General features: G+C 40.0%; 4 protein-coding genes and 1 non-coding gene across 6 annotated transcripts; 4 read left to right on the plus strand and 1 right to left on the minus strand.

The window, feature by feature from the left end:
- Window positions 1–3,324: 3,324 nt before the first annotated feature.
- Window positions 3,325–10,608, plus strand: lcmt1 (leucine carboxyl methyltransferase 1). Its single transcript, XM_003438716.5, has 11 exons — window positions 3,325–3,681; window positions 3,968–4,059; window positions 4,247–4,368; window positions 4,524–4,600; window positions 5,351–5,412; window positions 5,523–5,625; window positions 7,098–7,218; window positions 7,468–7,569; window positions 7,954–8,045; window positions 9,747–9,844; window positions 10,063–10,608. Exons 1-11 carry the CDS (start codon window positions 3,596–3,598, stop codon window positions 10,083–10,085), a joined length of 978 nt encoding a protein of 325 aa, XP_003438764.1. The 5' UTR covers window positions 3,325–3,595; the 3' UTR covers window positions 10,086–10,608.
- A 144-nt stretch (window positions 10,609–10,752) lies between these two features.
- Window positions 10,753–14,649, plus strand: LOC100704579 (aquaporin-8). Its single transcript, XM_003438715.5, has 5 exons — window positions 10,753–11,438; window positions 11,858–11,984; window positions 12,805–13,013; window positions 13,701–13,835; window positions 14,403–14,649. The coding sequence occupies exons 1-5, from the start codon at window positions 10,948–10,950 to the stop codon at window positions 14,443–14,445; spliced, it is 1,005 nt and encodes a 334-aa protein (XP_003438763.2). The 5' UTR covers window positions 10,753–10,947; the 3' UTR covers window positions 14,446–14,649.
- A 7,176-nt stretch (window positions 14,650–21,825) lies between these two features.
- On the plus strand, window positions 21,826–25,445 carry aqp8a.2 (aquaporin 8a, tandem duplicate 2). 2 transcript variants are annotated; one of them, XM_013272175.2, is made up of 6 exons: window positions 21,826–22,099; window positions 22,142–22,178; window positions 22,947–23,073; window positions 23,166–23,380; window positions 24,966–25,100; window positions 25,186–25,445. In XM_013272175.2, the coding sequence occupies exons 1-6, from the start codon at window positions 21,922–21,924 to the stop codon at window positions 25,226–25,228; spliced, it is 735 nt and encodes a 244-aa protein (XP_013127629.1). In that variant the 5' UTR covers window positions 21,826–21,921; the 3' UTR covers window positions 25,229–25,445. The 2 variants fall into 2 exon arrangements, with proteins under 2 accessions (XP_013127629.1, XP_003438762.1); XM_003438714.5 differs by having other exon boundaries at window positions 21,828–22,178.
- Window positions 25,446–25,561: 116 nt separating this feature from the next.
- Window positions 25,562–26,638, minus strand: hbae5 (hemoglobin, alpha embryonic 5). The gene is made up of 3 exons (XM_005448100.2): window positions 26,479–26,638; window positions 26,003–26,210; window positions 25,562–25,771 (listed from the first exon to the last, which is right to left on the minus strand). The coding sequence occupies exons 1-3, from the start codon at window positions 26,571–26,573 to the stop codon at window positions 25,643–25,645; spliced, it is 432 nt and encodes a 143-aa protein (XP_005448157.1). The 5' UTR covers window positions 26,574–26,638; the 3' UTR covers window positions 25,562–25,642.
- On the plus strand, window positions 26,245–26,338 carry trnai-uau (transfer RNA isoleucine (anticodon UAU)). The gene is made up of 2 exons: window positions 26,245–26,282; window positions 26,303–26,338. It is a non-coding gene; the product is annotated as a tRNA-Ile (tRNA).
- Window positions 26,639–27,405: the final 767 nt, after the last annotated feature.

Raw genomic sequence — 27,405 nt, forward strand, 5'->3', positions numbered from 1 at the left:
GACAGACCTACTCAAAACAATGCCTTCCTAAACTAAAACATCAGGATGTTTGTTTGTTTTTTTTCCATCTGTATCACTAATATTAGTATAGTGAAAAATAAAAAAAATCACAGACACATTTTTGGGTTTAGCTCAGATGAGTTGAATGCACTTTAACTGGTGCTTAAACCGTGTGGATATAGTTAAAATAAAGCATCTAGGAGTTTGCTCACAGGGTTTCCACATAGAACCACATTAATTTTGTTCAACCTTCTTTTCTCATCCCAGCAAGTTAAAATGGTTAGAAAAACAGTATCTCCAGTGGTGTGAAAAAGGAAGCTTTCTTTTTTCAGTCAGCTCTGTGAAAAAATAAGTGCAAGTGATTGAGCAGCTTGTAGAGCTACCTTTAGGAGCAGTAACTTCAGGTGTTTGCTTTCTGTGTGAGTTTATCAGTCTCTTGCATATTTGTTGGGGAGGTTTGGCCCAAACCTCTTTAGAGTGTTGTTTCAGTTTATTGAGGTTTGCAGGCTGTTTCTTATGCTCAGCTCTCTTGAGATCCTGCCGCAGCATTTCAGTCAGGCTGAGTGATTGCAGCACCTTACTTTCCTGTTGGAGCTCATATTTGACTCCAGAATATCTGCATCCACAGAGGAGTTCACGGCTGACTAAATGACTGCAAGGTGCCCAGATCCTGTGTCTATAAAACAAGCCCAAACCACCCCTCCACCACCGTGCTTGATAGCTGGTCTGAGGTGTTTTTGTGCTGGTTCGGTTTGTGCCAAACATGGCACTGTGCATTATGGCCAGACATCTCCACTTTGGTCTTGCCTTGTTCCAAAAGTCTTGTGGTTTGTTCAGATGCAACTTTGCAAACCTAAACCATGCTGCCATGTTTGTTTTTTTGTTTGGTTGTTTTTTTTCTTGGGGTGGGTAGAAAGGGCTCCTAGCAACCCTTCCAAACAAGTCGTACTTGTTTTTTTCTAGTTGTACTGTCATGAACTTTAATATTTAATGAGTTACTGAAACCTGCAGAGCCTAAGATGTAGCTCAAGGGTTTTGGTTTTTGCAGTTTCTCTGAGCATTGCACAGTCTGACCTTGGAGTAAATTTGCTCTCTTAGGAGGATTGTGGTATTATGTTAATGCACTTGAATGCTCCAGACCTACAAACTGCCAAAACAGAGGTGCTCACACTTGCTAATGGCCAATGAATCAAGTGCATTAGCAGCTGGCTCCTTCTGACCCTCTTAATTCCAACAGAAGTAGTTGAAGGTATATGCTTAAAAACCTTATTTGTTTTACACGACTGTAGATTTAACTTTGTTATTTTGTTTGTGAATTTGTGAATGTTTCCTGCAGGTTTGAAAGCCCCCTATATGCTCATTCACGCAGTGTATTTATTTGGCCAATAATTTGTTCCACTGTAAAACTTAAAACTAGAGGGATTTGTTCTGACTCCAGTAATGTTCCTTTTCTTTAACATGAATATGGGCCACATCATTAACTACACTCACACCACCAAAAATTCACTATGCAAATAACTAATAAAAGTCTCCAGACTCATTGTATTTAAGCAAAGAAAAAAAAGACGTGATTTAAACTGGCAGCCAGATAAGAGTCTTTAGGTCAGTCACTAAAGTCACTAAAATCTAAAGAAAAAAACATATTAACATTTGAATATATTCTGATCTAAGCCAGTCAAAAATACAATAAAAAGTTTCATTGACCTGAAAAAATTAAATTAGGCACATTATAAAAGAAAAGATTAGAAAAAACTGCAAGTAAAACTGCAAACCTCTGATGGGACTTTCCATCAAGACCAGTGACTAAACAGCTTGGAAGTGAAAAAAAAAAATGGGAACAGGGTATGCAGCTGCTGCAGAAGACACTTATCTTTCAAAGCTGTTGATATTACAGACTTTTTATGTGGCTTCCTGGGTTTAACATTTTGAATGATCTCAAATTTATGTAAAAAACCAAACAAGAATGAACACAAAAGGATGTTCTTTCTAATAAATAAATAAATAAAATGAAAGCAATGACAATACAGAGAAAGAGATGCATTTTACAGGAAGCATTAGCATCACCAAGTCTGGGAATGGAGCCCACATCCTTTTTGCTATGCAGCAATAAAAAAGGCTATATGTTCACCCTTAATGCCATTCAACTCAAGTAACCGACACCAGTGAAATAGCTCCAAAAGACTTATGCCAAGAGCCAAATGCATTACGCTTCTGTAAGATCGAAACTGTGGATTTTAAAGATTTGCAACTCAGCTGTTCATTAATGCAGTCACGTTCGGAATACACTCTGACAGTATCAGACTGTTTAATGCAAACCTCACAGCTGCTTATTACAGTCTTTGTCTCATGGTCTCAGCAGATGTACACTTTTTATCTTCCTGTGCAGAATTCAAAAGGATTCTGATCATCTGAGTGAAATACGGTTTCCTCAGTGAGGCTGACTTTAATGTGGTGGGATTTCCCTTTCAGTTTGCCCACAACTGTGTCAGAGGTCCAATTTCATATGTTATTGTTCTGCATATGCACGCCTACGTGCTTGTTTAACTCTTTTGATCGTTGTGGTTTTGTTAGTATTATCCTGTAAGAGCTGGTTTACCTCACACACCTTCTTTTTTTCTTCCAGCTGTCCCCTGTAGGGGTCGCTACTGCGGATCATCTGCCTCCCATCTCAACCAATCCAGAGCTTTCTGTCACACCAGCCCTCTGCATGAACGTCCTCTCTGGCAGCTCCAAATTTAACATATTTTGTCTAGGGTATCATCCGATGAAAAAGATATCTCAAACATACGTAATGAAAAATGTCTGAACATTTTTGTGTTAACTGTCATGTCTAATTTATTTATAGCCTATACACACTGAAACAACAGAAGCTGACCCAAAGTGCTTCAGAGACAGGTGCATTTGGATTCCAGGTCTCAAAATAAATAAATAAATAACTAATCCAGTTTCAAAATATTTCAAGGTGTTTTTCCTCATGTATTAACTAATTATTGTAGAAATTAACAATCACAGTGATTCAGTGGCCCATTAAAATGTGTCAAAATTGGCTAATTGGTGATGATTCATCTCATAAATCATGACACACCGTTCTCCCCTACATAAGTGGTCTTTATAAGTTAAAGGTATTAGTGTTGGTATTAGTATTGTCTGTACGGGCCCTCTATTTATTTGGTATAGAATCAATACTAACATTTGCAGTACCGCACAAAAGTACTACAGCACACTGCGTTGCTTTTTCCCCCTTTTTAATAAAAAATAACCTCTCGAGGTTTATTTCCTCCTTTTTCAAAATAAGAGCACCTGTAGTACTCTTAATCTGGAAAGCAAACCCAAGCCGGAAGTGATTATATTTTGCTTCCGGGCAGTTGTTTATCCATACATTTTCAGTTCCAAGTAGTTTGTAAATAAGCAGCGATATATTATAACCTCGTTACGTACCGGTTGTTATTTCTGCCATCTCGTAACTTGCAGGCTTTTCACCAGGACTTCCGCCTTCCGACTATGCTCGCGGTGTTTTCTCTGCAGTTTTGCTAGTTAGCTTGTAGCAGGTAACCAGAGCCCAGCAGGTGGACGAGCAGCAGGACGGGAATCACCAATGGCAGCTCGGCAACCCTTCACAGACACGGACACTGCCGATGAAGCAGTGAGGGCGACGTGTGACGATGCAACCACATGCAAAAGGTAACAGCATCATTTGGAGTCAGTAAAGGTAACTTAAGGCGAAGAAGTCAAAGGCTAAAGCTCATTCTGCATGAGTCAGTTACCCTGATATTTCAATGCTGTCGTTATTTACAGCAAGACCATCAAAATACAGAAACTCCTCTCTGGTTGTTGTTGACACAATTAGGCTGTTTAGTTGTATTGTTTGTCGGTTTCTATCATAAGCATCCATTTGATATTTCAATGAGTAATCTGTCTTACTAATGTATCACACACCCTCATGTAGTTTAAATAATCTATGTTATAGGTTTGCTACCAGTAAAGGCTACTGGAAGGACCCTTATATCCAATACTTTGTAAGATCTGTAGGAGACCGAAAGGCCCCCGAAATCAACAGAGGCAAGTAATGAAGCAGCTTTCCTTAAAAGCACTTGGCCTTTTATAGTTTGTTGGACAATCCCTGTGTAGTATTTGTAATATAATTACATAATTTGTAATTTGACATATAAGCTGGTGAAATATAACCAGCTCATAACACTTGTTTTACAGTTTAGTGAGCTTTTGCATGTCTCATGTGATTGGACAGGTTACTACGCCCGTGTTCAGGGAGTGAACCACCTCCTCGATGCGTTTCTAAGGAAAACACAGTGTGACTCTCAAGTCATCAACCTGGGTGCTGGACTGGATACCACATTTTGGAGGCTAAAGGTTTGCAAACGATCAGCTTGCTTCTATTGCTGTGTTCTAAATCTGATTTACATTAATCTGTGACTTTAGTCATGTCTCATGTTGTGACATGATTGCATCAAAGTAACTTCTATTTGCCCTCAAAAAACTTTCTTGTGTGTTTATATGTGTTATAGGATGAAAATCTCATGCCACGGAAGTTCTTTGAAGTTGACTTTCCAACTGTTGTGGCAAGGAAAATACACAATATAAAGTAAGAGAAAAAGATTTTTCTGCTGTATTTCAGTCTTTAAAATTCTAAATTTGAACTTACATTAGTCATAATTTTAAGTTTAATTATCTTAATTTGTGACCATTAAATATATAACAAGAGCACCCAAGGCTGAGCCTTTTGTGCATACATGCAAGAATCAAATACCTGGATCTGTGATTTTTCTTGGGGAATGAAGCGAGCCTCATTCAATGATATTTGCATAGAAATGTTCTTATCCTGGCCTCCAAAACAAATAAAACATACACAAAGTTAAACAAACAGACAGAATGGCTCTTATAACCTCCTCCGCAGATTTAATTATGACTAAATGAAAGGACAGCAAATGTCATGTTTATATTGGTGACCTGTTTATCTTTGGTGACTGTAATGTAGAGAAGAGATCCATAGGGGGAGCTAGAGTCTATTGTTTCGTGAAGAAGATCATTTACAGCGGAGCCACAAAAGAGCTGGATTACCACCGTCACTATATTTGCAAAAAAATGAGCCTGTAAGAAAAATGTAAACGCCACATTAATTAAATTACCAACAGGGAATTTAGGCTGACAAATACACTAAAAGCTACGTGCACTTTATGAACTAATAATGGCATACTTCTGATTTGTATATTTATATAAATAGGTTTTTAACATGGTGGAACTGAAAATCTCTACTAGTTTGTATGTAAAATACCTGAGTACTTATTTTTTGCTGATATTCTGTTTTAATTATGACTTTGCTTTCTTTGATTAGAACAAAACCTCCTCTGTCCAAACCCATCATCGAAACCCACTCAACAGACTCCTTACTGCTAGGTACGCAGTAGCTGCTGCAGTTATTTTGCTATCCAGATTATGCTTCAGTGGCTTTAAATACCAATTATATGACTCCAGCTCTTTCTAACTGTGGTTCTGTCTTTCTCCAGATGCCCACAGCCTCGAATCAGATCGTTACTGTATCATTGGGGCGGACCTCAGAGACATCTCCAGTTTGGATGAAAAACTGAAAAAGTTTCAACTTAACCCAGAGTATGTGTTATACATTTTAGTGTTTTATCTCTTAGATGGAAAAATCTATTTAAAAAAAAGCTCCCTATCATTCCACTTTATTAGTACCTTTTACAGCTCTCTATCAGTTGTAATTTGTTTTCGCCCAGGGCCTCAAGAATTGCAGCTTATCTTTTTGTTGTGTGTAAGTAGCTGAAGATAACAAGGGGCACCCTACTGATCATGTGTGTGGCTGCAAAGCAGATGCAATGTCAACCTTCTGCAGCTTGATCTGAAAGCATGGCACGCCCATAAGGCACGCTTGAGTATGAAACACTAAAACTCAGTCAGACTTAAAATGCCCCCGTATGCTTAGTCATGGTTTTGCTTACATTCTGCTAAATATGCTAACTCGGGGAGCTAGCATGACTCATGAACAGCAGATCTGAGCGTTAATTTGTTCTATTGCGAAACACGACATGGATGATTCATTTTAACACATAAAACTCTGCAACACACAGAAAGAGTTAGCAAGAAACACAATCAAAACACAAAAATTAAAGGGATTTTCTTTTCCCTTTAGAAATGAAATGATCATTTAAAAATTGCATTTGTGAAACATGCAAGTGTGACTAAAATAAATACATTTTACAGAAATATTTTACACAGCACTGTAGATTATTTATGATTTATTACAAATGAGTGTTGGTCTAAGTTTAAAATGATCCAGGATTATGCAGGATCCTGTTTATGATCTGCAGAAAAAAAAATTGTGCCTTGCACTTCCTGTGTGTTAGGAGCCCAAAACTCTTAGTAGAACCATGAGGTCACTGAGCAACTGGGGAGCCTGTAAACGATGTGCAAAATGTAAATTTTTTTATTTAAAAATGTTAAAATTGAGAAAATGTAGTATTTTTAAAAAAAGGTCTTTTTGAGTTTGATGTAAACCAGCAGCTCAAAAGTCCTGGGTTTTCTTTTTTTCTTTTATGCAGCACCAAATATTTTTTGTTATTGGAAAAGTCCACGCCAGAATCATTCCTCTTTTTAATGCAGTGCTGCCCGAGGGCCCAAAAATCATAGAGGGGCTAAATTTGCCTTTACAACCTTAGACACCATTTTAATAAATGTTTTATGAGGAATCTTTACAGCTACCTTCTATCCTTCAGCTGTTTGATATTTAGATTTCAGCCGTAGCTTTACCAGTTGTGGTGAATAAAAATAGGGCATAGAGAGATAAGACAAGGACATTTTTGCAGCAGGGCTAGCAGACCTTTTCGAGATAGCTGGGAACTCTCCTTTTTTTTTGGCCTAATTTACTATTGGAAAATTGCATAAGAACAGGAAGCTCTTTTTTCCCCTGCCTACCAGCATTACAGGAATATGAGCAGCTTCACTTTTTTCCACTACACTGGATTAAATGAAGGCATTTCTGCACATTATATTCTTCTGCATGTGGATAAACGTTTTGTCTTTGCCGAGATCTCTTTTCTTTTACGTGCTGGTCTTATCTCCAGGTTACCGACATTGCTCCTGTCAGAGTGTGTGCTGGTCTACATGACACCATCTCAGTCCTCCAACCTTGTTCACTGGGCAGCAGAAACCTTTCACACTGCCATGTTCATCAACTATGAACAGGTAAACAAAAAAACAGTCCTGCCTCATGTTCCTCCTCCTGCCCCCTATTTAACAACTTCATAATTAAGTACTTGTTTGGTTTTTTTTCCAAGTATTAGTTGCAATTTTTTTTGTACTTTTCTAGTCGTCGACTGTTTGCAACCTAAGGACGACACACTGAGTATTTGAAATGCTTCATGTAGGTTAGAGTAATAGGGAGGTTTTTATCAAGAGAACAAAATGTGATTTATGTGCTGTCTTTGTGTCCAGGTCAACATGCGCGATCGATTTGGTCAAGTGATGATCGAGAACCTGCAGCGTCGCCAGTGCACCCTGGCAGGAGTGGAGGCCTGCCAGACTCTGGACTCTCAGGTAACCTCCATCTCATCAGTGACTTTGTTAGCATCAATACACATCATAAGGGATTATGAGCAGGTTAACTAGCTGTCAAGTTTTAGACAGACCCCCAACAAGTTGCGTCCCCTCACTCAGCCTGGAGAAGGTTTCTTCTTGTTAAAAAGGAGTTTTTCCTTCCCACTGTTGCCAAGTACTTGCTCACAGGGGGTCGGCTGATTTTGGAGGTTTTCTCTTATTTATTGTAAGGTCTTTACCTTACAATAATAAAGCTCCTTATATAAAATTGAACTGAACATCCAAGAGATGCTGTGTACACTAACAAATGACACTGTGTTGCTGGTTGTATTGTTTATTTTGTTTTGGGAGGTTTTGCAGACATTAATTTGTCTTCGTTTGCAGAAGGATCGGTTTCTGAAAACTGGCTGGGAACACGTTGACGCTCTAGATATGATGACGGTCTACAGTATGCTCCCTCAGGATGATGTGGCAAGGTAATGCAGACAGTATCAAGCATCTTGAGGAAACTGTTGTTGCGATTTAGGGCTATATAAATGAACTTGAATCCTTTCTCTATGGAAGGATGGATATCTGCTTATCTGATATCTGATATCTGGTCTGTGCTTCTGTTGAAATTACCCAAACACTTATTATGTAACTCTATATAATGTTTGGTTACGTTATTTCATGACGCACTAAAGTACTGTCAGAGTGCGCGCTCTGCACCAGCAATGGCTCTCCATTGGTGTGAATGCCGTGGCAGAGTCATGACTTACACATTCTGGTAAATTTCCAAGGCCATTTACCTGAAACTCGCTTCTTGTTGTCCATGAACTCTTGACCTTGCTGACTCATTAAAATAAAACGCTCTTTTATTTCAAATCCTTCCCCTTTCTCCACCTCTCTGCTCTTTTCCCACAGTGCTTTCACTTCCTCATTTTACCATTATACATTTACACTGGATTAAGTAAGCAAATATATATTTAGCAAATCAAATCTTCCACATTTTTTTTTTCCTCATTTTCAGCTATAAATTCATCTTTATCTATTTTTTTAATATGGAAATGTTTTTAAAATGGTTTCACTTAATCATTTCTTTACTGCAGTTAATGATTTATTTTCATGTCTTTATATACATTAGTTGAATTTTATGTGATTATTAGCTCGTTAAAGCATTTTTATGTTTAATCTATATCTCCAGTTTTCTTATTGTCGATAGGTCAGGCTTTGGTTTGATACCCTCCGAGCGTAGAGTGGACTTGCTCAGGTTTTTGTCTTGCTTCTTCATCTTAATCCAGTTAAATTGTGACTGTTACCATTTTATGTGCCAGTAAAGCTGCCAGTGAAGGCCAGTAAAGTTTGAAGTCCTGACAGTATGATTGATGTCCATTTTTATGAATTCTCTGACTGGAGATAACGAGAATAATGAATATTGTATATTGAATGTTGTGGAGTTTTACTAGCAGGCATTCATCTGGAAAAAGCCTCGGTGAAAAGTATTTATAGGATTGTTTTATTATCCAGTACTGTGTCTTAAGCCCCCCCAATTTCTTTATATTGTTTTTCGAGTGCAGCGATCTATTGAAACGTAGAAGAAAAAATAATAAAAACTGAGTTCTAACAAATCTAAACCCCCCTTTATTCTTCAACACAAAACTCTGTTAGGCAGCTTTTAGGTCATTTCAGTTAAGGAGTCAGTTTTCATTGGGCAATTGCAACACCTTGATATGTTTCTCTTGCAGCCACTCTGTTGTAGATTTCCTTCCGTGATCAGGTTTTGATTGAGTTTTAGTTCTCGGACAGATGGCCTGTCATTGGACTACAGAACACTTTGGTATACAGATAAGTTCAAGGTGAACTCAACGATTGCAAGGTGCAGCCCAAATCATCCACAACTGTGCTTTACAGTTTTACTGTCCAATATTTGTTCAGATATAGTATGACTTAAGATGTATTGCCATCTTCTTTTTAGAGAGAAGACCCTTTAATTTACACAGGCCTCAGTTAACATGTTAATGTGTTATGTAGCCTTTTCTGCAGGGTTTTTTTGAGCGTTGCACGATCTGCCGCTGTGCTGAATTCACCATGGGTCGAATGTGGCATTGTGTTAACACACACCTGAATTTTGCAACCCAGTCTACATAACTGTAGCTTCCTGACGTGAAAAGTCTTGATTAGATTTTCATTTCTTTCAGAATTGAGCGTCTGGAGTTCTTGGATGAGAAGGAACTGTTGCAGCAACTTCTTCAGCACTACAATATCTGCTGGGCCACCAAGGATAAACTCAATCTGGGTAATGCACACTTTAATACGTAAGGATACGTAAGCTGTGAGAGGACATCAAAGTCACAGACGCTATGTTTCAGGATGTTCTCTGGCTACAATGGCGACAAACTGACTGTCAGTGTATTTACTTTGTCGTACTCGTGCGTGCTTTTCAGATCCCCCACCAATCAGTTTGAATGTCTGCTGTGGCCATTAACAAGAACAGGTCATGTTCTCTTTCCACAGGTCTCTCTCAGCTGGCGTTTTGAGCATTAAATTGCGCCACTTTTTGTGTGTGTTCGCCAAAATCAACAGCGGGAGAAGATGCACTAAAGGAGGCCTAAGGAAAGAGGAAGTCATTAATTCTCTGCCGAGACCCTCATCTAGGAGTCGTTCTGGTGTGAAAAGTCCCAGCATCAGCAAAATGCAGTTTCACAAGCATCCTTTATATCCCTGTATGTGTTGAAGACATGATGAGATGTGAACATGTCCAAAACATCAACAAAATCTGCTCTTGTGTGATGGAGATGAAGGAATGTCTGAAGAATCACAGATGTTACATATTTGTGCTTACCTGATTTTCATGTGCCATTTTAATTTAATTTATTGATCAGATTATTACTTGCATGCCATAACTAGTGAAATGCATACAAATACTCGTTAATTTTACATTTACCTGCAAAATGTTTTCAATTGTTGACCCTAGCTGAGAGAAAGTGACAGATTAGTTTGTTATTGATTATATTTGATGATCAGTCAAGTGCAGATAATTAAAGAAAATCTTTTGTGTAAGATGTCGTTGAACTGTCAGTTATCTACTTTGTTATGGACGTCATATCTGAATGATTATGTTTAAAGCCTTGGCTTATCCAGAGTGGGTGCGATATTCTTGGGAGTGAACACCATGATAAGTTCTGAGAATTCTTGATTGCATTAATTGCGCAGATAGACTTTGTGTTGTGTTGTATCATTGACTGATGACTTTATTTAGGGGACCTTGTAGATCATAAAAGTTACTTATTTATTTGTATTGGTATCTGTAGGCTTATTGATGAGCTTAGGTTCAGCAATCAAAAAAACCACAACTAAACATCGTGATTGTGTAACAGGACCTTCACCCTGACTACTTTGATGTTCCACGACAAGACTAATCACTTAACAAGCTCATCTTATATATCTTGGGAGTATAAACAATTGGAGGAAGGAGGGGCATCACAGCGAAAAAATGTGTACGTGCGTATGTCCCTTTTGCATCATTGGCTTATATACAGAACTGTATGCCGATCGTACTGTAGTCCACCAGTGGAAGTGGAGGGAGTCAAGCACAGGGCAGGAGGTTTCAAATACAGCATGTCAGGGCTAGAAAGTAAGACAGAGGTCTTCACAGTAACCGAAATGGGGGAGCCGGAGGTGGAGAAAGACATTGGCAACAGAAGTAAGATACAATCCAAATATGAGCTGTACGTGCAGCCCTGTCTGGCTGAGCTGTTGGGAACCTGCTTGTTTGTGTTTGTGGGGTGTTCCTCTGTTATCGGGAACGTGGAAACGGGGGGTGTCATCCAGCCTGCCCTGGCACATGGACTGGCCCTGGGAGTGCTGATCACAGTGTTTGGGCAAATCAGGTACAAATTTATTATATACTGTTTTTTCTTCTTGTATTTACAGTATTAAAATAGCATTTTGGGGGGATTTTGGTTAGTGTAAGGGCAAAGAAAAAACAAATGTATGGATTTTTTTTAGGATTTAGGGCTTAGAGTAAAAAGCCCTAACTTGTAAAAGTTGCTCCAATTTAAAGAGCATCTAGGTATTGGAAACCACAGCAAAAAAAAAACTTTTAAAAATATTCTGATGCATTTTTTGTCACACTTTGTATTGCCTTAGTTCGATACAACAAAGGTAGCACACTCATAAACACATTATTCAAATGCTCCATTCCTCCCATTCTATTCTTTCATCCTTTTTCATCTATTCATCCATTTTTGACAGACAGTTGTAACCACTTGATCACTTTATAGACTAAAGTTAATTCCAATTCTTGCAGCGGGGGGCACTTTAATCCTGCAGTGTCTCTGAGCATCTACCTGTGCGGGGGGATGAAGCTGATTTTGCTCGTACCTTACATCGTAGCTCAGCTGGCCGGAGGAGTGGTTGGTGCTTTTTTGTCAAAGGTAAGATATAGTCTAAATAAAAGATGAAATACTAAAGATACGCAAATTCATTATAAGTCAAAAGACTGCCTAGATCGGAAAAATATATTAAAATTTTAAATTTTGTCATCAGTCTAATTGCTGATTTTTTTTAACTAAATCCTAATATGCAAAAAATGTTATTTCATGCACTACCAGTGTGGAAAATTTGTTTTTCTTTGTAATCATTGGCCTTTAGATAGTGGTAAGAAGATGTCAACAATTTATATTTAGGGTTTTATTTTGTTACATATAGTTGTGCAAATCACTATATATTTCATTTAATTATGTTATTTCTATATTTCAATGTAAACGTTCCAAAAAAAACTTGTAATGGAGAAATAATAATAATTAATGAATGAATTTACTAATTAACTGATGGAGTGATATGTTTTAAAATCTGTAAAAATCAGTAAAACTGGGCTCTCAACACTTGAATTTTCATTAAGTCAGTGTTTGTTTATTCTGGCATGACTTTAATGTTTTGTCATGTAAAATGGGAATTTACAAGGTTATATCATCATTTTGACATCGTGAAACCAATATTTTTGACTGTGTATAAATATGGATGACACACTATTACAGTTCAGACTTAGAATTGTGATTTCTGATTACTTACCAAGCAGCACTTTGACTTCAAGATTGATTACATCATTGACTTGACCTTATCAAGATTAAGCTAAAAAAATTTTAACATACAAGATTGTAATTTAAGATCATTAAGTGATATTTTGATTTACTGAAAAAAAGTTAAGGTTCCAATCATGTTATATCCTATGTGTTCTACTTGTTCTGCTTTTAGGCAGTGTATCCCTCTAACAACTATACCGCTTCCCTCGGAGGAGCCTTTAAAGCGGTCTCTGCTGACGCTGGTAGATCCACCCTGGTAGAAATGTTGTTGACCCTGATCCTCACCATGGTGGTGTGCCTGGGGGCCGTCAACAGGAAAACACAAACAGACTGGGTTCCTTTTTGCATTGGCCTCACTGTGGCCGCCAACATATTTGCTGGGTAAGAATCTCAGGAGGAAACACTGGGAGCTAGACTCTGATCGCTATTAGGGCCGTGGTTTCAGATTTATTTTTTTTTAAAAAGAAAGAAAGAAAAAGGTCTACTTGTTCATTTTGTCCTGCTTTTGGTTGACTTTTGTAATAAGTACTGAAAAAGAGAAAAAGTAAAAGTGGAAATGGCAAAACCTAAAGATAGTGGTCCTTGTTATAGGCCAGGGGGTCTCAAACTTTGGGGCAGTGCCACCTTGGGAGGTGTTTCTAATGGGGGGAAATGAAAGTGAAACTAGTATGATATGTTAATATGATTTTTTTTTAGGGAAAATAAACAAGAGCATGCTACTGCTACTACATCGTCTTTTTACTTTACTAAAATTACACTTTTTTTTAATTTTTTACTTTTTTTACTTAAATCATTGATACTTCTTTCAGCTCATAAAGCAAGGCATGCCAGCAAAGGTCTGAGAATCACTGGAACAGGTTAATCTCTGTTTCCTCTAATACAGCCTCATGAATTTATTGACTTCGTCAAGTTTCCCTTTTAAATGGGTCTTTATGTCATGCACAGGCATGTGGACCATTATCCCATTGCTTGTATATCCTGTTTCCTTGCATGAGAAGTGTGCTGCTGATCTGCATCACTGATCTCCAGCTGTATTAACGTGTTGGTTTGTCCTGACTGTTATTTCAGAGGGACTTTGTCTGGAGCTTGCATGAACCCTGCCCGTGCCTTTGGTCCTGCCATGGCTGCCAACCACTGGGACAATCACTGGGTCTTCTGGGTTGGACCTGTTGCTGGTGCACTGCTAACTGTCAGCATCATCAGGTAAAGATTCAGGACATGTTCTTTGCTTTTGTGTCCAAAAGTCAAACGTGCACATGTCACATATGTCTAGTATAGATTCATAGTTCCTTGTAAAAAAAGGCCATATTCATGTAGCATTGCAGTACTAAGGTTGGGATGAAAGTGGATGGATAGCCACAATATTATGTTCACCTTTTTAATTAGTCTTAGTATTTGGGTTGGTGTTATTTATTATGAGTTACTTCTGCAAGGCCATTCATAATGCTTAAGTATTATATCCTTCTTAAGCATTTATAGACCCAACACACCTACTACACTGGAACTCCTGGGGTCTTATGAGACACACTTTGCAGTTACATTGAGTCTCTCTAATGTTGTTTCTATTTAGATTATGACTCTTTGAAGAATCTTTGTATTCAGAATACACACATCCTACAAAAGATGGAATATGTGTAAAAAGCACACAGTGGCTTTGTACCACATCATGTGCATTTTAGCACATTTTTCTCAGATGAAAGAAAGGTCCATGAAAGGTCATGACAATAAATAGTGATGGAAAAAAACAGTAAAGATTATCTTTTTTCGCAGGTTGTTGATCGGTGACCATAAAACCCGAGTTGTGCTAAAGTGAAGGCCTAATCCATTAAAGAGGACTGCAAAGACCACAACCAGTTGATGGGTATCTTGGCATCTTTTCCATTCGGATGGTCATACATCTCTCAGCAACATGTGAAGAATGTGTGCCCACAGATATCCACCATAACTGTTGGCTTCTATTGTTTGGCTGGAAAAAGTCCAGACATATTTAACAATAAAAGTTTCTTCCAAACGCTCACACTGTCTGCTCTCTGTACTACTTACTAGAGTCTTTTGTATTTGTTTGAATCAAAGTCCCACATGGTAAGGAGTATTTTAATAGTTTTATTACTTAAATGACGGTACAAGGACAGGCCAGTGGCTTAAAATATAAAGGTAGATTAGAATCATAAACTGGTGTACTTCGATCCAATGAGACTTGAAACGTAGCTTCTTTTTTTTTAAAGACAAAATACTCCGTTGCAAGTGAAAATTTCATAATCAAAATGAACAAAAGTCTTGAGTCACTCATCGTAAATCTCGTCGGGGATTTATTGAAACGTGCAAACACATGTGGAAAGACAGCATATAAAGAAAAAACCTAGCTTGTACAATTCTGTTGAGCTTGAAAGTAAAAGGACTGCTTCCTATGTAGCGCTTTTATACTCTGCCTAAGTACACCAGCCCATGACTGATAGTGTCCACTGTGTGTGTTTCTATACACGTATGCTTTTACTGCAGTGGTGGTGTGATGCTAATAAATGAAGCCTTTGCCAATCAGATGCCTTAAACATGTTACTGCGTGGCAGATCAAAATCCGACTGTTCTCCTCTGTCTTCATAATTCCATCAATTTTGACAAGGTCCTCAACACCACTGGCTCTCCAAACCATGACAGAGCCTCCATCTGTTTTACAGATGGCTGTAAGCACTCGCTGTTGTACCTCTCTCCTGACCTGGGGTCCGTTCTTCGTACCTCGCTAAGTAAGTTAGCTGGATTTGATTGTTGACAATTTCGCGTGATCTTGGATCGTTCGGTTCTCCGAAGCTCATCCGGGACTTGCTGTCATAGCAACAGATCCGTAAGCGTAAACCTGCTTGGGAGCAGGCTTACTTTATGTAAACAGGATTAGATCGCGGCCACTCAGGTATGTCCGCTTCATTTATACGAAAGCAACAGCGATATTTCTCCACTGTTTTTCCATAAATAAATATTATCAATGTAACTAAAGATAATGCAGTATTTGATTCTTTTATTGATTTCATACAGATACATACAGGTCATTTCCTAAAAAAAGGGAAATGTACTATTAATCATTCTATTTCATGTATTTGATTATTTCAGATGTAATTCATATTTTAGAGGAGTAATAGTAAATTACTTCGTGTAATCAAGATGAGAAACCACGGCTATAAAAGCGATAAATAATTAAAAAAAAGATTATATATAAAAACAAACAAACACCCAGCACGCCCCTATGGGCGGTTTATCCTTCAAGCTCGGGTCCTCTACCAGAGGCCTGGGAGCTTGAGGGTCCTGCGCAGTATCTTAGCTGTTCCTAGGACTGCGCTCTTCTGGACAGAGATCTCCGATGTTGTTCCCGGGATCTGCTGGAGCCACTCGCCTAGCTTGGGAGTCACCGCACCTAGTGCTCCGATTACCACGGGGACCACCGTTACCTTCACCCTCCACATCCTCTCGAGCTCTTCTCTGAGCCCTTGGTATTTCTCCAGCTTCTCGTGTTCCTTCTTCCTGATATTGCTGTCATTGGGAACCGCTACATCGATCACTACAGCCGTCTTCTTCTGTTTGTCTACCACCACTATGTCCGGTTGGTTAGCCACCACCATTTTGTCCGTCTGCATCTGGAAGTCCCACAGGATCTTAGCTCGGTCATTCTCCATCACCCTTGGGGGCATCTCCCATTTTGACCTTGGGACTTCCAGGTTATACTCGGCACAGATGTTCCTGTACACCAGGGGTGGGCACCGAGGGCCGGTGTCCCTGCAGGTTTTACATGTGTCCTTGAACCAACACAGCTGATTTAAATGGCTAAATTAGCTCCTCAACATGTCCTGATGTTCTCCAGAGGCCTGGTAACGAACTAATCATGTGATTCAGGTGTGTTGACCCAAGGTGAGATCTAAAACCTGCAGGGACACCGGCCCTCGGGGCCTGGAATTGCCCACCCCTGCTGTACACTATGCCGGCCACTTGGTTATGGCGTTCCATGTATACCTTGCCTGTCTTTACACAGCCTGCACCTGGGGTCTTGCCTGGTGTGATAGACCCCAGCCTCTATGGATCTTGTACTCAGAGCTTGTTCTTGTGCTGCCATGATTAGTGCCTCTGTGCTGTCTTTCAGTCCAGCTTTGTCCAGCCACTGGTAGGATTTCTGGATATCAGCCACCTCCTCTATCTGCCGGTGGTACATACCATGCAGGGGCCTGTCCTTCCATGATGGTTCCTCGCCTTCCTCCTCTTTCTTGGGTTTCTGCTGCCTGAGGTATTCACTGAGCACTCGGTCAGTTGGGGCCATCTTCGTGATGTATTCGTGGATGTTTCTTGTCTCATCCTGGATTGTGGTGCTGACACTCACCAGTCCCCGGCCCCCTTCCTTCCGCTTAGCGTACAGCCTCAGGGTGCTGGACTTGGGGTGAAACCCTCCATGCATGGTAAGGAGCTTTCTTGTCTTTATGTCAGTGGCTTCTATCTCCTCCTTTGGCCAGCCTATTACCCCGGCAGGGTACCTGATCACGGGCAGGGCGTAGGTGTTGATAGCAGCTGGATAGCGTAAGCTATCATAAACTACACGCCTTTGGAGCAGAAGATCGCAAGTTCGATTCCTGCCTGGGGCGTCTGTATCCAGTAAGGGTCCTAAGGCTAGACCCCCTATGCTAAGTGAGCCTACCGCAGACATGAGCGAGACAGATAAATATGAAGGCATGCCGGCTCGGACGTCGCCCGGATCAACAAGGTCCGCGTCAGGTGTTGAGGAACCAGGGCACCCTGACGACAAGTGGGCTACTGGAACAAGAAGGCATCGGTGGGCAAGAGACGAAAACAGGGCTTTGTTGGAATGCTACTACGCAAGTAACCCTGGCGGAAGGGGTTACATGAATAGGATGAGGGACCTATGGGGATATATATATATATATATATCTCCCAACTTACTGTGCATGCTTCAGTCACCCCTTGCATGGGAACAGGTAAAAGTGATGGAGTGTTATGTGAAACTACACACAAAAACCCCACAATGTCAATAAATGTCACAGTACAAAAAGCATTTTAATTAAGGCAACAACCAAATATTTTACATTGTACAAATAGAATTATGAGCTCATTTACCAGTTATGAAGGTGCTGCTGCTACTGCACCCCGGCTGCTCGTCTAAGGAAGAGCTGCCCCCAGAGATGCCCTCAACAGTGGGTCTGGTGGCATTCAACCCTAGGGCCAGCTCCTCTGCCGGGGTGTGACGAGGGGGTGCAGGACCACCACCTGTCTTTATTTGCTCTGCCCTTTTCTTGGTTGCTGTTATAAACAAACAAACAGATTATTTCAGGGTCTCTTTTCAAGAGACTAAAAGAAATATAAGTGATAAATATTACCATTCTGTAGAATATTCTTATATTTCACTTTTACTTGTTCCCATGTTCTAGTGGGTCCTGTTGTGGCTCTAATGTGAAAGAGGATATAATGTAATATAATATAATAAATTACTTACGAGTTTAATTTGTCAGCAACTTTCTGCCAGCCCTCTCTCCTTGCTTTTGCAGCCTTTGCAGTGTTCCCTTGCGTTTTAATTAAACTCTGAAACTCCTGAAATCCCTCAATCAAGAGTTCTTGCTCTGCTGCCGAAAAATACTGAGCGCGCTCCTTCGACATTTTCGCTGACCAATCAAAGGGTTGCCGATCAATGTTTCTACTATCGATACGTAGCCCCTTTTAAGCCACCCAGTGATCTCAGATTACTTCATCCAGCTATACTAATCGTCAACAACAGGTGTGTTCGGAGAACCAGAATAGCGAGCTCAAAGTTGGCACGATGATTTGATCTTGGATGTGTCATTTGATCTTGGATGTAGTAAGCGAGGTACGAAGAACGGACCCCTGCTTGACAGTTTGAGCCAAAACATTCTCATCTCGATTCATCACACCATAAAACCTGTTCCCGCCGTTTTTCAGTCCAGTTCTCGTGTAAGCTAGCATGCCTTAGCCTTTTCTCCCTCTTTCCTTAAGAACAGCTTCTTAACAGGCAGTCTTCCACTGAGACCATTTCTGATGAGGCTTCAGTGAACAGGCCTTTGTCAGGTCTTAAGGACATGACTTTCAGATACTGTTCCCCTACTGTTGATTGTTTTTTAGGTTTTAGCCTGCCACTTCTTGTTTTTGTGCTCCACAGAATGCTGCGATATGTCAGGCTTTTAGCTAATAGCTCTTTGGTAATTAGCTTCGTGGAGCAAAACTACAATTTTATGCCTGTCAAACCATGTCAGCATCATTTAACTGTACAAATAGAAATAAATGATGTTTTGATGCATGCTCAATCATCCAGGTAAGTAAATCCCAAAAGGTTTGATTCTGTTCATCTGGACATAGCGTTACGCTACACTGAAAATGCTACGTTGCACTACGCTATGCTGAAAATGCTACGTCCAGATGAACAGAATCAACCTTTTGGAAGGAATAAATGATGTGTTTTTCAAAAGGTTGCTATTAGCAAAGTGCCTAAAGATTTAAAATAGGTTATTTGCTAACTTGTATTTTATGTGAAGACACAACACTGGTTCATCCCTTGAATTATGTGCTTTTTTAAATGGTTGAATGATTCACGACTCATGAGTCAGTGTTAAGTGGTTCTGGTTTTCTCTGAAAATGCTCAGGTACAAGCAGTTGACTGAAAGTAAGTCAATGTCCAAGAAAAACTTTGAAAGACCTTTAGGAAGCCTGGAGAACTTCCAGACCACTTAAAAAAAGTACAATAAAGTCTGTCCTTGGGAGAAAGATATAAAGAAATGAGACATTTGCACAGTACTGGATTTAAGATAGGAAAAAAGGTGGATGTACAATTACTCTGCTGAAGAATGCTGTCAATAGATGTGTTGTATAATACACATAACATTATAGTATAATCTTATCACTATAATCTTTTAATCTCTATCTCATAATCTTATCTAACCTCACTGTGAGGATGTCATTACAGATTCAGATGTGATAAGATTGAAGGAACAGGTTGTACAAAATAAAAACAGAAATAGTAAACTTCAAGGATAACAAGTTGGGTCACAACACCTTCCAGTGTTTTTGTAAGTGAGCTTTAGTCAATCAATCAATCAATGAAACAATCAAGAAATCTAATTTACTTATTTACGAAGTCCTATTGTGTCACGTACTGGAGGTTGTTATACATGCATTCATTTCATCACATTTGGACTACTGCAATTGATTATTTATAGGTCTAAGCAAAAACTCCCTGGATGATCTGAAGGTTGTTCAAAACGCTGCAGCAAGGCTTCTGACCAAAGTACTCGCATGTGACGCCATTGCTAATACAGCTCCACTGGCTTCCCATTGAATTCAGAGTCCATTTTAAGATTCTGGTTCTGACTTTTAGAGCTCTTCATGGACAAGCACCAACTTAGATTATTGAACTTCTACAGCCCTGTGCCCCTTGCAGGTCCGTGAGGTCATGTGATCAGGGCCTATTTGTTATACAGCAGGGCTGGGCAACTCCAGGCCTCGAGCGCCGGTGTCCTGCAGGTTTTAGATCTTACCCTGGGTCAACACACCTGAATCAAATGATTAGTTCATTACCAGGCCTCTGGAGAACTTCAAGACATGTTGAGGATTTAATTTAAAAATTTGAATTAGCTGTGTTGGGTCAAGGACACATCTAAAACCTGCAGGACACTGGCACTTGAGGCCAGGAGTTGCCCACCCCTGCTACAAGACTGAGAACTCAGGGAGACAGAGCTTTTGCCACTGTGGCCCCCACATTGTGGAACTCTCTTCCTGTGAGCTTGAGATCTGTGGACTCAGTAGTCTCTTTTAAAGAAACATCTAAAAACTCATGTTTTTGGAATTGCATTTGGTTAACTTTTTGTCTGTTTTGTTTTAAATGCCCTGGTATTTGTCACATTATTCAGAAGCAGAACAAAATGTAAGGCAAACTGATGCAAAACTAAACATTAACCTAAACTGGGAGAACTAAAAAAAACAACCTGAAGAACCCTGACATGAACCTAAACAAACCTGGACAAGAAACTTGGAAACATGGCAAGAAACAGCAGATGACCTGACAAGGAATGGATGAAAACAAACAGATTAAATACACACAGGAGGTGAACAGGGGAAGTGGAAACAGCTGACACAAATGAACATAACTACCTCACAGGGGAAAAGTAAAACTAAACACACTGAACAAAGAAACACGAGACTTTCAAAATAAAACAGGAAACAGAGAGATGAAGACATGACACACAAGCTTGATAACATGAAACACACAGACAAGAAACACGACATATTGACAATGAAGACAAGAGAAGACTTATAAATGTTATGAAAGTAGAAAACTAGTAAAACTAGAATGAAACTCGACTAAATCCTAACTACTAGTGCCACACAAAAACTTAACATATTTCCAACAATATAAGGAAACAAAAATAAAAAACAAACTCCAAACTGCACAGACTCGACATTATTATTTTTTCCTTGTGAAGCACTTTGTGATCTTTGTCTTGAAAGGTGCTATGTAAATAAGATTTTTACTTAGTTACTTTCTCAGTTCTTTTTATTGAATCGGTCTCGTCTCAAGGTCAATAGAGGGAAAGTGTCAAAGTACTTGCATAAATTTGATTTCATGCACAAGTGTTTCTTACTCAAGATTCTGATTCATGGTCAGACGCACAATTCTGACCGTTCTTTCCTCTTTGTTCTTTGCGATGTTTGGCCTCTTTGATGCCATTTGTCTATTAAATAATATAAATATGTTTCAGTACATACTTGTTTATCTTAGTTTAGGATGTAATTAGTCTGACATAATCTAAAGTTCAGTGTTGTTATCCAAGAGTGTAAAATCCACTTACCCTAGACCATAATTTTCTGCAAAGTCTCTAATCTAGCTTATCTATATAGATGCTTGGCGATTGCTTTAGGTTTGGCAGGGGATGCAAATAAAGCAAAGACAATGATTGTTATGACAGAAGAATGCTTTAACTCTTGTGACCTCCACCCCTCCCTTATGCATCATTATGTTTTATGTGTTTTATGTTTTATTTTTTTTAAAGATGTCACTTAAGTGCACTCCTTCAAACACTGCCAAGCATGGCTGAACAGGTGTGAAGAACCTTTTTATGGCTCAATAATTCATTCTTTATGCTTTTATGACCAGTGATGAAATATGTTTTCAGTGTGCAGGTTATGGGGGATGATTATTAATAAACCCCAACACCTTGCAGCACCTTTGGCACTTCGGCACACTGGTCCGAGTTCAGAGAAGCCAGCTGCAGGCGCAATCAAATAAGGAGCGACAATGGGCGAGGAGCAAATTGAAATGGGAGATTCTTCTCTAATGGAGCCTATGAAGACTAAACCCGTGTTGAAACCTCAACCTAACAAATACGAGAGATTGTTCCAGCCCTGCTTGGCTGAAATTGTGGGGACCTTGTTCTTTGTTTTCATCGGCTGTGTGTCTGTGATCGAGAACGTACCAGAAGCTGGACGGCTACAGCCAGCCCTGGTGCACGGGCTGGCTGTAGCCGTGCTGGTGGCTGTCATGGATAAAATCAGGTAAAGTTATTTATTAAGTCAAACGTTGGCATTTATGTTTTAGTTGTTGGATTGTTTGTTTGAAAATCATTTATGTCAAACTTTAACCTTGGTCACTTGAAGGTTAAAGATAAAGTTCATTTACCTACCTTAAATCTTTTCAGGATATCTGTTGTAGATAAATAAGGCAGTGTATGTATGATTAATGCAAATAAATCAATTTAAAAAAATCTAGAGGGTAAAGCAGGGATTTGACATTGTTTGCCACATATGACACATTTAATCCTTGCGATGTCTTTATATAAGAAAAGGAGGGTCAGTTTCGACAGTGCGTTACTGCCGAAAATGCAAGAAATCTGTCGGCATAACTCTTTGGGGTTAAATTGTTTGAATTAAATGTGTAAAATCACATAACAAATAATAATTTCTTATATGTCATTACCCAAACTATCCTGTAATTATAAAACAGACCATTTTTGTTAATGCACACATTTATTTAGTTGACTGTGGCTTCATTGTAACAAAAATACATTTTTACAGTAAGTGACAAAAAACAGGAACTTTTCTGTCATTTCATTGTTAATCTATCACCTTGTTTTACTTTGAAGTAGCATGAGTGTTCATGGGGAGGTCTTTATCAGGAGTCTTTGCTGGCCCATTCTGGGCCCTGGGCCTTATGTTTGATAACCCTGGGTTAAAGGTTTACTACGTAGACATTTACCAGATTTGAGTGGAGTTAGCTCAGTTTGTTCTCAACTTTGTCTTTGTTGCTCCTTTGCCTCCTCCCAGTGGCTCTCACTTTAACCCTCCCTTCACTGTTGCCATCTACCTGTGTGGAGGCATGGACCTGATGATGGCGGGGCTCTATATTGTCTGCCAGCTGATTGGAGGAGTGGTGGGAGCTGGAATGGCCAAGGTCAGTTGAAGGTTCAGCACCTTCACATATTCTAAACGGATGCGTGTTTGAGTATACTGTGAAATTTTCACCACAACTGTACTGTTTCATAGCTGATGACCCCTCCAGAACGCTTCATCAATGCCACGGGAGCAGCGTTTACTATCCTCAAGTCAGACAGCCAGCTGTCACGAGCCATATTCGGAGAGGTGGCCATGACCTGCCTGATAACTTTGGTGGTGCTGCTGGTGGCCGTCAATACCAAGACGAAAACCCCGTTGGCTCCTTTCCTGGTGGGCTGTACGGTCATAATCAACGTCTTGGCAGGGTGAGACGCAAGGGCAGTGACCCCCCAAATGATGGGCCACTGGCTGACATTATTGTTGTTTAAAATTCATAATGGTTATGACATAATTGTAGCTGTTCTGTTAACCTGTTTACCCCTATATGTAACCAGCTGTACATACAGTCATGTGAGAAAAAGACATTTTTAAACACTTTCCTGAAAAACCAACTACACAACATGTCTGTGTAGGTTCTCAGTCATCCAGGTCATGGTAATCTTAGGAACTTAGAAAAAAAGCAATTGGACTTCTTTAAGTTTCTCCTTGAAAGTGCACTTTTCTTTCCAAGGTCCTTCAATTACACCACATTATTTAGCTTTAGCAGCAATAACTTGAAGTAATTGTTTTCAATATGGCTTTATCAGTCTTTTCTATTACTCCTAAGGAATTTTGGCCTAATTTTTTTTTAATGTTGCTTCAGTTGTATGAGATTTATGGGCAATTACTCACACAACTCTCTTGTGGTCATGCTCTGATTTTTTTTCTTTTTCGCCCAATTTGGGCCAAACTTTAGTTGTAGGACAGATGGCCTCATGTGCTGGTGAGGGACTTCCTTCCATGATGATTCTTCTCCTTGCTCCTTTTTTTCCTTGGGTTTCTGCTGCCTGAGATATTCACTGAGCATGCAGTCAGTTATGGTCATCTTCCTCATGTACTCACTGTTGTTCGTTGTCTTCTTCTGGATAGTGGTTCAGACACTCACTAGCCCCTGGCCTCCTTCTTTCTGCTTAGCGTACAGTCTCAAGGTGCTGGATTTAGGGTGAAATCCTCCATGCAAGGTCATGAGCTTCCTTGTCTTGATGTCAGTGGCTTCTATCGCCTTCTTTGGCCAGCTTATTATCCCAGCAGTGTACCTGATCACGGGCAGGGCAGTGATATTAATTTGATAGCCCGGATCTTGTTCTTGCTATTTGCCTGTGGGATTCCCAGTTACTTGTAGCTGTCCTCAACTTCTGCAATGTTGCCATCTGGCAGTGCGATCCATGGTAGATCCTGCACTTGAAGTTGACTTGTGCTATTGGCTTGAAATTGCCCTCTAGTGTTGTTCACCTTTATATATTAATGAATCAAAAACTTTGACCCATTAATATAATTATAAAAATATATGATATTCTGGTCTGATTGCTTTTGGTGCTTTAGGCATATTCTAAAGTGTTTTGCATTATTGGCCTATTTAAGTAGGATTTTATGTTGTGCTTAAGTAAATGATTTAAAAACTTGTTTTTCCTCTTGTTTAGCTTTGCTCGTGGCTCAAGAGTTGGCAGTTTGTCTTGTAATCAGAAGGTTGCCGGTTCAAGCCCTGGCTCCGACAGGCTTGGTTGTTGTGTCCTTGGGCATGATGCTTCACCCGTTGCCTACTGGTGGTGGTCAGAGGGCCCAGTGGCGCCAGTGTCCGGCAACCTCACCTCTGTCAGTGTGCCCCAGGGTGGCTGTGGCTACAATGTAGCTTGCCATCACCAGTGTGTAAATGGGTGGATGACTGAATGTGTAAAGCGCTTTGGGGTCCTTAGGGACTAGTAAAGCGCTATACAAATACAGGCCATTTACCATTTTATCACTTATGTGCAGGGGTGATATATCAGGGACGTGTCTAAATCCTGCCAGGGCTTTCGGTCCAGCTGTGGTGACCGGCTACTGGACTTACCACTGGGTGTACTGGGTCGGACCCATTGGGGGAAGTCTTGTGGCTGCTGCTTTGGTCAGGTAAGAGAAGTTACACATAACTGGATTACTAAATTAAACCACAGGAATGATACACCAGTGTGACTGTCTCTTCCTGTTTTTGCAGGATCATTCTGGGTGATGATAAACTACGACTCATAATGAAATGACTCCATTTACAGCCGTGGTGCAGGATTCAATATATCCATAAGCTCTGTCTTTCACTCCATATTTAAGAAAGGGCATACTTTTGGATATTTCTTTTTGACACTGTTATTCCATGTCAGTGTGTAATCTATGGATTGTTGTTTAGTATAAAATAAATTAAGACAAATATGTAAAACCATTTTTTCTCAGTTCTTCCCCATAAAAACCAAAGAACTGCCATTTAATCTAATCTTTATTTGGACTGTTTTCTGCAGTGTCACGTGTGCAGGTTTGAAACGACACAGTGGGATATTTTAAAAAAAGGAAAAAGAAAAACACACACACACAGAGCAGGATTATTTTTGGCGGCATGCTTTATTTTCGTCTTCCAACCATGATTTTAATGGTCACAAACTGCGCTTTTCACTGCCGACATCTCAACGGTATCTCTCAGAGAGACCCAGGGCCACGGCTGCCAAGAATTTGTCGAAGGCGACATGAGCTTCCGGGGTGAAATCGTTAGGGAACATAGCGGCGACCACCACCATAATGGTCTGAGCCAAGATCTGCAGAGAGACAGTTTATACCAAATATTAAGTTTGCTCGGCAGAAATCGCTTTTAATAAACAGACTGTTTGTTAGTACAAATGCATAGTCAATAAATTTTACGTTCTTAAAAACAGTCTTTTCAATACGTTGGATTACTTTGATGCATAAATTAACCGTGCGTGAAATAGGAATAGACAATAGCCTCTGTTTATAACTGAAATCGCATATGCACATGATCCGTGTCTTACCTTGAAGTTAGATGGGTCCACCCTCAGCTTGAAGGCGTGCAGCTCGCTCAGTTCCAGCAGGCCGCCGCGCAGGTTGTCAATCTTGGACATGGCCTCAGTGACTCCACCCATGATCTGCTTTCCGTGACTCACCACGGGGGCAGAACCGGGAGTCAGGTCCGGCCAGTGGGAGAAGTAAGTCTTGGTTTGCGGATACACGAGGAGCATCCTGTGGAAGCAGAGATAAACATAGTCGGTCACAAGCTCCAGTGGCGCAATCGGTCAGCGCGCGGTACTTATAAGACAGTAGCCTGCAGAGTGATGCCGAGGTTGTGAGTTCGAGCCTCACCTGGAGCACGAGCTTATTTTAAGTAGTCGAAGTCATGTTAATTTGTAGTGTGTTTAAATATTTGAGGCCACTGTTGCTGTAATTTGGCGCTGTATAAATAAAATTCAATTGAATTGAATTCAATAAAGAAGTGCCTATACAGCCTTACCTGCCCAAAGCTTCGGCTCCAATAGCATCCACAGACTTGGAGATCTTGGCCCAGAGTGCCTTGACGGCAGCTTTGTCTTTCTCAGTCAGACTCATGTTGGATTGGTTTTCTCTCTCTCTCTGATGATGCTACCCGGCGAGGAGCTCTGCTTAAATTCAGTTGCCCCCCTCGGTCACACCCACGGCATCTGATACCAAGCCGCAACCTGTGACGCAGATAGGACTTATCCACCGGGGCTGATAGAAACTTGTTTGGCTGAAGGCCAACGCAGTGGGTGATATCTGCTGGTGACATCTTGGGTGTGAATTTGCAAAAACACTCTGCATTTTTTCGTGTAGGATACCAAAAGTGCAACGTAACAACATTTTCTGCTTTGTAAGTTTGTGAGAAGTTAGAGGTGAAGCACATGGTCCCCTGATGACCGATGGGTGGAGAACATCTCAGGCGGACTGATATCAGGTGCAGAAAGTCTACAGTTCTAAGAACAATGAGTGAACTCGTGTCTAAGGAGTTGTTGTGAAATTAATGCCAATAAAACTGGTTGATTCATAAAACTGAACACATTTTTCTATTACTTCCAATGATTACGTTTTGAAACGTGTAGCTTTACTGAGGCCTGGACCAAGTAAAATATGGTAATAGCAGTAATAATAATAATAATGATCATTTTGAATATTTAGAAAACAATTCGATTCGATTCGTACTAATCAATCAATAAAAAAAATAAAGTCTATTTTCGTGATGTGATCAACATTTAAACAATTTTACCAATGAAGTACAATATAAGTATTTGTAAAAAGCAGATTTCGTGATCACAAAGAATGTGGGTCATTTACGGATGCAGGTGGGAGTTACAAAAATGCGTGCATGCACATTATGCACTTTCAGAAAAGAGCGCAAAATTCTAAAATATATGCAAATACACTC

The sequence above is a fragment of the Oreochromis niloticus genome, linkage group LG8, assembly GCF_001858045.2.
Source record: "Oreochromis niloticus isolate F11D_XX linkage group LG8, O_niloticus_UMD_NMBU, whole genome shotgun sequence".
Lineage (NCBI taxonomy): Eukaryota > Metazoa > Chordata > Actinopteri > Cichliformes > Cichlidae > Oreochromis > Oreochromis niloticus.

What these genes read in the sequence shown, in the direction of transcription:
- hbae5 (XM_005448100.2), bottom strand. Translation starts at nt 26,573, where the DNA reads ATGAGTCTGACTGAGAAAGACAAAGCTGCCGTCAAGGCACTCTGGGCC. An exon ending in GGAGCCGAAGCTTTGGGCAG is followed by an intron (nt 26,211 to 26,478) that starts GTAAGGCTGTAT and finishes CTGCTTCCACAG; the next exon opens with GATGCTCCTCGTGTATCCGC. An exon ending in TGGACCCATCTAACTTCAAG is followed by an intron (nt 25,772 to 26,002) that starts GTAAGACACGGA and finishes GTCTCTCTGCAG; the next exon opens with ATCTTGGCTCAGACCATTAT.
- LOC100704579 (XM_003438715.5), top strand. Translation starts at nt 10,948, where the DNA reads ATGTTCCACGACAAGACTAATCACTTAACAAGCTCATCTTATATATCT. An exon ending in GCCGCCAACATATTTGCTGG is followed by an intron (nt 13,014 to 13,700) that starts GTAAGAATCTCA and finishes CTGTTATTTCAG; the next exon opens with AGGGACTTTGTCTGGAGCTT. An exon ending in CTAACTGTCAGCATCATCAG is followed by an intron (nt 13,836 to 14,402) that starts GTAAAGATTCAG and finishes CTTTTTTCGCAG; the next exon opens with GTTGTTGATCGGTGACCATA.
- lcmt1 (XM_003438716.5), top strand. Translation starts at nt 3,596, where the DNA reads ATGGCAGCTCGGCAACCCTTCACAGACACGGACACTGCCGATGAAGCA. An exon ending in GGCCCCCGAAATCAACAGAG is followed by an intron (nt 4,060 to 4,246) that starts GCAAGTAATGAA and finishes GTGATTGGACAG; the next exon opens with GTTACTACGCCCGTGTTCAG. An exon ending in CCTCAGGATGATGTGGCAAG is followed by an intron (nt 8,046 to 9,746) that starts GTAATGCAGACA and finishes CATTTCTTTCAG; the next exon opens with AATTGAGCGTCTGGAGTTCT.
- aqp8a.2 (XM_003438714.5), top strand. Translation starts at nt 21,922, where the DNA reads ATGGGCGAGGAGCAAATTGAAATGGGAGATTCTTCTCTAATGGAGCCT. An exon ending in TGGGAGCTGGAATGGCCAAG is followed by an intron (nt 23,074 to 23,165) that starts GTCAGTTGAAGG and finishes ACTGTTTCATAG; the next exon opens with CTGATGACCCCTCCAGAACG. An exon ending in ATAATCAACGTCTTGGCAGG is followed by an intron (nt 23,381 to 24,965) that starts GTGAGACGCAAG and finishes ACTTATGTGCAG; the next exon opens with GGGTGATATATCAGGGACGT.